Source organism: Bufo gargarizans, chromosome 1, assembly GCF_014858855.1.
Source record: "Bufo gargarizans isolate SCDJY-AF-19 chromosome 1, ASM1485885v1, whole genome shotgun sequence".
NCBI lineage: Eukaryota > Metazoa > Chordata > Amphibia > Anura > Bufonidae > Bufo > Bufo gargarizans.
Window position 1 is genome coordinate 325,791,666 of NC_058080.1, and position 8,595 is coordinate 325,800,260.

Genomic DNA, 8,595 nt, shown 5'->3' on the forward strand with positions numbered 1-8,595 from the left:
TTTTTACCTTCATTTTTTCAATACCCGTCGGCTTGGGAGGGGGAGGGGCCTAACCAGATCTGGGTGTGGCTTAGCAGGACCTAGAAGTTGATTTTTAACTTTATTTTTTCAATCTCCGTTGGCTGAAGAGTGGGAGGGGGCTTGGCCTAACTGGATTAGGGGCGTGTCCTTTTGAACAGCTCACTCTAAGACAGCAGCACTGTGCTGTCTGAGTGTAAGCTGCAAAGAGAAAGTTCCACCCCTGCAGCTGACAAAATTCATTTTTACCTTCATTTTTTCAATCCCCGTCGGCTCAGGAGTGGGAGGGGCATGGCCTAATCAGATCATAGGCGTGGCTTAGCAGGACCTGGGGGCGCAGTTTTAAGTCTTTTGAGGGTCGACACATTGTGTCAAGAGGCGTGTCTGGGCTCCTTCCTGCAAGAGTGATGCCCCTCTGGGCACCTTACTGGCTCATTTGCATACCAAATAAACAGGATTTTTCAGAGGATAAAAACATCTATTGCTGGAACAAAGGCACATCTTCAAATAAGATACTAAGTGCTAATGGGCCATGGCTTTACTTCAATAGCAATTATCCTGATGACAGATTTCCTTTAAAGCTCTCCTACAGCAGTGAAGTAAAATGGCTGGGTTGTTATGGAAACCTGGAGTAAAACTTTGTATGTGGAGACTGGAGGACCTGCGAGCTTCTATTGGCTGATAAGGATCATGTGACCAAGCTTCTATTGGCTAATGCATTTTTTGGGAATATCTCAGGAAAGTTATGTCCTGAGACCAGATCTAAAACCTTCCCGGACAACTGATGTACCTGTGTGCCAAATTTCGGGATTGTAAATGCAACGGTACAGATTCCTTTAGCCGACATACATACATACACACATACACTCGGCTTTATATAACATATATACAGTACAGTACAGATATTAAACCTGTCAGGTTTAATAAGTGGAATTTCTTGCCTTATAAATGGGGTTGGGACCATCAGTTGCGTTGTGGAGAAGTCAGGTGGATACACAGCTGATACTCCTACAGAATAGACTGTTAGCTGCTTTTTCTTGCCATAATACAAATTTTAACAGTCTATTCAGTAGAACTATCAGCTGTGTATCCACCTGACTTCTCCACAATGCAACTGATGGTCCCAACCCCATTTATAAGGCAAGAAATCCCACTTATTAAACCTGACAGGGCACACCTGTGAAGTGAAAACCATTTCAGGTGACTACCTCTGGAAGCTCATCAAGAAAATGCCAAGAGTGTGCAAAGCAGAAATCAAAGCAAAAGGTGGCTACTTTGAAGAACCTAGAATATGACATATTTTCAGTTGTTTCACACTTTTTTGTTATGTATATAATTCCACATGTGTTAATTCATAGTTTTGATGTCTTCAGTGTGAATCTACAATTTTCATAGTCCTGAAAATAAAGAAAACTCTTTGAATGAGAAGATGTGTCCAAACTTTTGGTCTGTACTGTAGATATATATATATATATATATATATATCAAACAAAGAAAAACAGCAGCACTATATGGTAAATCCCGATGCAAAATCCTTGGACCATGGGCAAGACGGTCATCAATGGTTGTAGTTCTCCAAAAAAGAGGCCGCACTCCAGTATAAAAGGTGAAATGACCCGCTATATTCCCCTCTGCAACGTTTCAACTGCTCTTTGCAGTCTTTATCAAGCATGAAGCTTGATAAAGACTCCAATGAGCAGTTGAAACGTTGTAGAGGGGAATAAAGCGGGTCATTTCACCTTTTATACTGGAGTGCGGCCTCTTTTCTGGAGAACTATATATCAATATTTACAGTCTATGGGGTGGGGGTCACTCATAGTTATATGTGAACCACTTGTAAACTGACTATATATACTGCATATAGAGATGTGATCCCCCTATGGAGTGTACATGGGGAGGGGGGTTCATATATCTCTGTATACAGAGTGCAGGAAATAGAGGGCACACATTAACAGATGATGAGACTATTGGCTGCTGCCAATCTCACAGTTATTACAGCCATACTGACAATTCAGAAGGGGTTAAAGTTCCTGACGTTTTGGTGTGGCTGGAATAAACATGTCTGTGATAAGAACACTGACCGCCTAAGTTCGCCTTCTCCGTGTTCGGGCGATCATTGTCCTCCCTGGCTGCCTCTGTCATTGTCCACGTCCAACTGCATTACAAGGCAGGTAGTTGCGGTGATCTGCTGCCAGTATCTTCCTATTCACCACCGCAGTCCTGGGCTCTGTCCTTGCAGGCATTGTCCTTCCTGGATTCCGCTCCATGGTTTCCTTCCAGTTCTGCACACAGCATGCCTTCCGGCCTGTTCCCTCTAGCACCTCGTTAAGGGCTGGCGCACTTAACTTCCTGTCACTTAAAGGTTTCGCAAATGAGATCTATGCGACCAATCCCAGCCATCCTGCAACAATATAAGTAGTCCAGCCCCCTTCCCAGGTGTTTGAGTGTCAAAGGTCCTTGTGTACTGCAAAGGTTGCTGTCATTTGTGCTTGTGTTCCTACATTCCTGACCCATGCTTGTGTTTCTGGACTTAGTTGCTTGTTTGATCCTTATCTGCCCTGTCTCATCTCTCCTGTTGCTTACCCGGATTGCCTGACCTGTACCTGAGCCGCTTGCCCTGACCCATTGCTTATTTGACTTTGCATCTGCCTCAACCTTTGGTCCTGCACTGTCGCTCCTGGTTATGACTCAGCCTGTTCACTAGGACTGTATCTTTGGTACTTCGCTATGGTAGCCCCTAGTCTGCCTGGACCAGCTGCTTCGTCTGCTAATCCACTTCAAGAGGTAGCAACCTGGTGTTTTCCTCTGGAAAATCTATTCCCACCATCTGGGGTACTGTGAATAATGAGGGGTTCACTTAGACAACACCCTTAGAAGAGGTTGGTCATGTGGCAAATTGGGTTCACACCCGCTGGTTCGTGACAAACACAGTGCAGAGGGGCCATAAAGAGGACAGTCATTTGGATTCCTCACATAGTGGTAGATGAGCACTTCCCTACCTCTGCTGTGTGCTGGTCTTTGCTGGGAGCCTCACAGTATAGGGAGTGGCAGTAGGGGCGCAATCTGCAAGTGAAGGTGCTCAGCATCAGCCAATGAGAGGTTCTCCTCACAGTCTCTCTTCCTGCTTGCTTCCTACTAAGAACCTTTCAGCTCTTCACAGCCAGGAAGTGAGCTGTGTAGATGCCAGACACAGAAGAAAAGCACCTCTGATACCAACACACTCTGCTTGCAGGAGCCAGACAGCAGCACATGCACAGCTGTTCATCACACTTCTTCTGGCATGGACAAGCTTGTTCAAAAGCTCTTCCATGCCACATGCAGTAATGGATGAGAGTGGCATGTTGTTGCAATACTGGAAAAGTTAGAGTATGCTAAAATTTTCAGATCCCCAATGAGAGATTTTCAGATCCTCGATGTGAGATTTTCATTGAAAAACGTCATGGAAAATTTATGTAATTATGTAACTGTGAAATGGCTGGTGATAAAACACATTTCAAAATGGATCAGAATTTTGTATTTGATTTAATGAAAATGTTTATAATAATATACTTTAACATTTTTCTTTTTAGACACTGCCCTTTTCGAGAGTTATACTCAAGGCGAGATTCGAGAACTTGTATCTACTCTTGTGGAGAGGTACAGCCAATCCTTACACTCTGGAGACGACCCAAAAAATGTAGCCAGAATGAAGAGAGCCCGTGCACGCAAACAGCCCTGTACCATAAAAGAGCTCGAAGTGAGAGTCAGCGAGCTTGGTCTTGGATACATTTCCGACGAAACAGTTCTGTTCCGCTACTGCAGTGGTACATGCGAAGCTGCTGTACGCAACTACGACCTCTCTCTACAAAGCATCAGGAGCAAAAAGAAGATAAAAAAAGAGAAAGTAAGAGCCAAACCTTGCTGCAGGCCTGTAGCATACGATGACGATATATCTTTTTTGGATGCCAAAAATCATTACCACACCATCAAAGAGGTATCTGCTAAGGATTGTGGCTGTGTTTGACAGGTATCAAGGATAAACTCAGCAACAGGTTTGTGTCCGCTAGAGAAAATACACATTCCAAGCTATAAGGATTTATCCCATGGAGGCAGATCGCCATTTTTAATTTCTACCTCATTGAAATGTATACATTGACATATGACTCAAGGAAAATGGTTGGCTGCAAGTAACTGAGAGAACCGGATTGAATAAAGAGGTTCTACTGTACATCAGCTTCACGAATGACTATAAATGAAATATAGACCCATAATTATGGTAATGAAATATGGGGACACAGGCTTCTATCACATTTGCATTGCATGTGGACTGAGTTGAGACTCTGAGTAAAATATTCATAGGTTCTGCTCTGCTCCCAGGTACCAGGCAACATTTCTGCTAATCAAAAACAATTTTTATAAAATAAATTATGTACCGTAAATTTGTGACTACTTTTTTTCCAGATGGAGTAGGGATGTCTTTCCACCTAATGAAGCAGTCATAGAATATCCATGCCAAAATGCAAGCTCTTATATATGCAATTTATGACAATGGCTTTAGAGGGGTTCTCTGGGAGTTAATACCAGTATTCAGTTAACCTGTCGAAGAAAGATGGTTTAATTAATATTTATCCCTCCACTGATGCCGAAGTCACTGCTGCACTCAGGCTCTTCTTATCGGGGTCCCGTCTGGATGTGTGCACTTACTACTACTTTACTACTATGTATCTGAAAAGGAAAAAAAGCGCACATATCTGGTAGGGACCTGAGCAGAAGTTCTCGCAGCCTGCCTGTGCAAGTGCAGTGGGGACTGCAGCATCAGTGGAGGGAGGGACTGGTAAGTATCAATAAAACCATTTTTCTTAAATAGGTCAGCTGAATGTTCGTATTCTTCATAATGCTCAGAGAACCCCTTTAAAGTTCATATCCTATCTTTCAATAAAGTGTAGCCAGAAGGCACCAGGTTGTCAGCATTATTTAATTATATACATGTACATTTTGCCTGTAAATGTCACAGAATGCTGAAATGTGAGTTGACATAATGTCTGCATTGGTAATATTTATAATTATTAAATATTGTCCAGTATCTGGTTATGAAAGGCAGAATAAAATATCGACCCTTTCATTTATATTTATGTTGAGTTATGAATTAAATAAGAATTTTTACCCAGATCAAAAAAAATTGGGCCATCTAATACTAAGCCACTTGTTATAGTGCATTAAGAGTTTGGTTGTTAAGAATTGTGCTTTATTTAATTGTAGGAATATTGGCGGTTTCCTGTTTTTTGCTACAGCCATTTTTGTAAAACTGACAAACAGAAGTGAAGCCGTATTCGTTATCACTTTTGAATTAGCTTCTTCTCTACTGATGGTAGAACTGTCACTTGGATGTTATCTCACAAGTGACAACAGACAACTTGGCTGTTCGTCGTGCCCTTAATTTTGCTGAAATGGCTGCTGCACTGAACTTTAAATGCTAATGTCTCAAAAAGTGATACCCAAACAATTGAACTAAGGCTCCAGCTTATAATAAGAAAAAATCTTTAGTAAATAAACACAATGACATTATCATATAAAAACAGCAGTAAATAGGCATGTTTTAGTGAGGAAAGACCCGAGGGGTACTGGGGGATCGACACACATGGGCATACATATAGGGGTATATATAGGCAATGTTGAATTGACGCTGGGTTCAGACCCGAGCGTTCGGGATGTCGCGCTCTGTATGCACGATTGTACCGGCGTTTGCAATTGCGCATACAGAGACAAGCGAACGCCCATTGTCGCACGTTCCTGGAAGTCTATGTACGGGAACGCGCGACAAGACTCCCCAAAGAAGCTCATGCACTTCTTGGGGCGTCGGGCGTTTTACAGCGTGATCATACGTGCTGTAAAACGCTCAGGTGAGAACCATTCCCATAGGGAATCATTGGTTCTTGCCTGTTGAGCGTTTCAACGCGCTGTAAAATGCTCAGGTCTGAACCCAGCCTCAAAGAAGCTCAGAAAAATCCCTCAGTCTCCTTCTCCCAACGCCGTTTCGCCAGGCTATCCACGGAAAAAGCCAGGTTGCTGGCAAAAAGGCGTTGGGAGAAGGAGACTGAGGGATCGGCACGCTTATTTGGGGTATTTTTCGGAGCTTCTTTCAATTTCACATTGCCTATATATACCCCTATTGGATCCAACTGTCCAGGGTTACTTCCTTTTTTCGGGCCTTGTTGTGGCGCTCTTTATCATTTTATGTATGCCCATGTGTGTTGATACCTCAGTCCCCCTCCGGTCTTTCGTCACTAAAACATGCCTATTTACTGCTGTTTTTATATGATAATGTGATTGTGTTTAATTAATAAAGATTTTTTCTTATTATAAGCTGGAGCCTTAGTTCAATTGTTTGCGTATCAATTTTTGTAAAATATAGGCCCTCTCTACTTTATTACTACCCGGTGTTTATAATTTGTGGGTGTCAAATGTCTCAAAACGGTAAAATAAATATAATTCGCAATCTTTGGCTACTGCTGTAATGTTTGATTTACTAATATATGGCCAATTTTTGTTTTTGGGTAACAATTCTTTTTAAATGAGTATAATTATATTGCATTCACTAAGAGAGATAAGTCTATCTATGCAAACAGCGGAGTATTTAAAGAGGACCTTTTATACCACTCCTGACATGTCTGTTTAAATAGCTTCATGCATTCCCCATGTAATAACAATTCTGGAACATCTATTGTTATGGCTCTATGATGTGCCATTCCTTTATTATTTATACTAGAAGTTATGAATGAATTGCTAGCAGTCTTCAGTAAGGGTACAGAGAGGAGGTAACCAGTGGGGGGGTGTACCTGCACAGACTGACTCTATCCAATCACTGCTGCCATTTTCAGTCTATGCAGGTACACCCCCCAACTGGTTACCTCCTCTCTGTACAGTTACTGAAGGCTAATAGTAATTCATTCATAACTTCTAGTAGAAATAATAAAGGAATGGCACAACATGGAGCCATAAGAATAGATGTTCCAGAATTGTTATTACATGGAGAATACAAGAAGCTATTAAAGCAGGCATGTCAGGAGTGGTGGCAAGGTCCTCTTTAAGGACAATACTTTCTTATAAACAAATTAAACAAAAGTATTGGTTTGATAAACATAAAGCAATTACTTTGCATAACCAAAGATTCCGTTTCACCTATAGGAAGATCTGTTAGCAGTCCTGAAATGTCTGGTTAAGTAAATGCTTGTATTTCCTATGCAATATCAGTTCTGGGGCATATTTAATTAGAGCTCTGTATTACAGTATTCCTCTTTTATTCCTCCTAGATAGGTAAGAATATATTGACAGCTATTCCTTTTCCCCTCATCAATAGGGTGGCATCCTACTCAATTGACATGGTGATCACTGATTCAATAGCATCTGGATGTTTACAGACATGACCTACTGACAAGGGGAATGGCGTTTCCCAGTTTTCTATTTATTTATACACATGCAGATATGAAGCAAATTTTTAAAAACTGTATCTTTTTTTATTACTTAAATTTATTGGATAAATTCTCAGTATCATAAAATATATGGATTAGTGTACATAACTATATATTGATCTTATAAATTCCAATAATGTCCCAGTTACTATTTAGGCCTATTTCACATGTCAATCTATTGTTCATTGTTTGGTCAGTGATTTTAGCTAAAACCAGGAGTGGAGCCATTACAACATGAGGCATGATGGGAAGATTTACGCTTGTTCTGAAACTGACGCTAAATTTTCACTCCTGGTTTGGTCCACAGTCACTGTGGCTATTTTAATTCTTCATTCTTATTATCCGCTTCCTGTTTTACACTTTTTTATGCAAAGGCCAGCAATATTGTAATATGCATTTGTTATCACTATATCAGTTCAATATATAGACATATCCACTAATCAGTATCTTTTATGATTAGTGGATTATATACAATATACATATTTCATTACATACCTGCAAGCCTAAAGAACAATGTATATTGCATTTGTCCTAATTTTGAAGGTGCAGGATTTATTTGTGCTCTCGGCATGCAGACCAGTATTAATAATTTTACGGTGAGAAGCCTTCAGTCTTGATCTGTGATTATTCATACATTTCTAAGAGGAATAACAGGAATGACAGAGAGGAGAAGACGAAAGCAGGTTATTACTACTTCTGCTTCTCTTTGCAACAGTGAATAGGGGAAGTGTCAAAGTCTTCTTGGGGGTGTTTTTCCTTGTAACTGGGACCCCTGTGAATACAACTGAAAGAAGCAAAAAAAAAAAAAAAACTTGGGGACATTTACACCCCTTTTTATATCTTGATGAGGACATTTTATGTACCAAAAATAAATGTAAAAAAATGCCCACAATAACTGTCACCATAAATGTCCCGTTTACACACAAGACTATACCTCAAAATGACTAACAAAATTAAGGTATTCATTTATTTTGGTGTCAATTTGCAAGTAAAAATTATAAAAATATATAATTTGATAAAAATATATTTTTTGCATAATTTTTCCCCAGAAAATCTCTAAAATGTAAAAACAGGCCCTATACAATTGAATAATCGGTCACATTTAAACAATAAAATGTATGCTTTTTCT

General features: G+C 40.4%; 1 protein-coding gene across 1 annotated transcript in view; it reads left to right on the forward strand.

Annotated features, from left to right (window-relative positions):
• The window catches only part of NRTN (neurturin), a 699,911-nt gene extending 694,414 nt beyond the window's left edge, over positions 1–5,497 (forward strand). The window contains exon 5 of the mRNA XM_044305909.1: positions 3,588–5,497. Within this exon, the coding sequence (XP_044161844.1) occupies positions 3,588–4,021 (434 nt within the window). The 3' untranslated portion in view covers positions 4,022–5,497. The remainder of the gene's footprint in view (positions 1–3,587) is intronic.
• Positions 5,498–8,595: the final 3,098 nt, after the last annotated feature.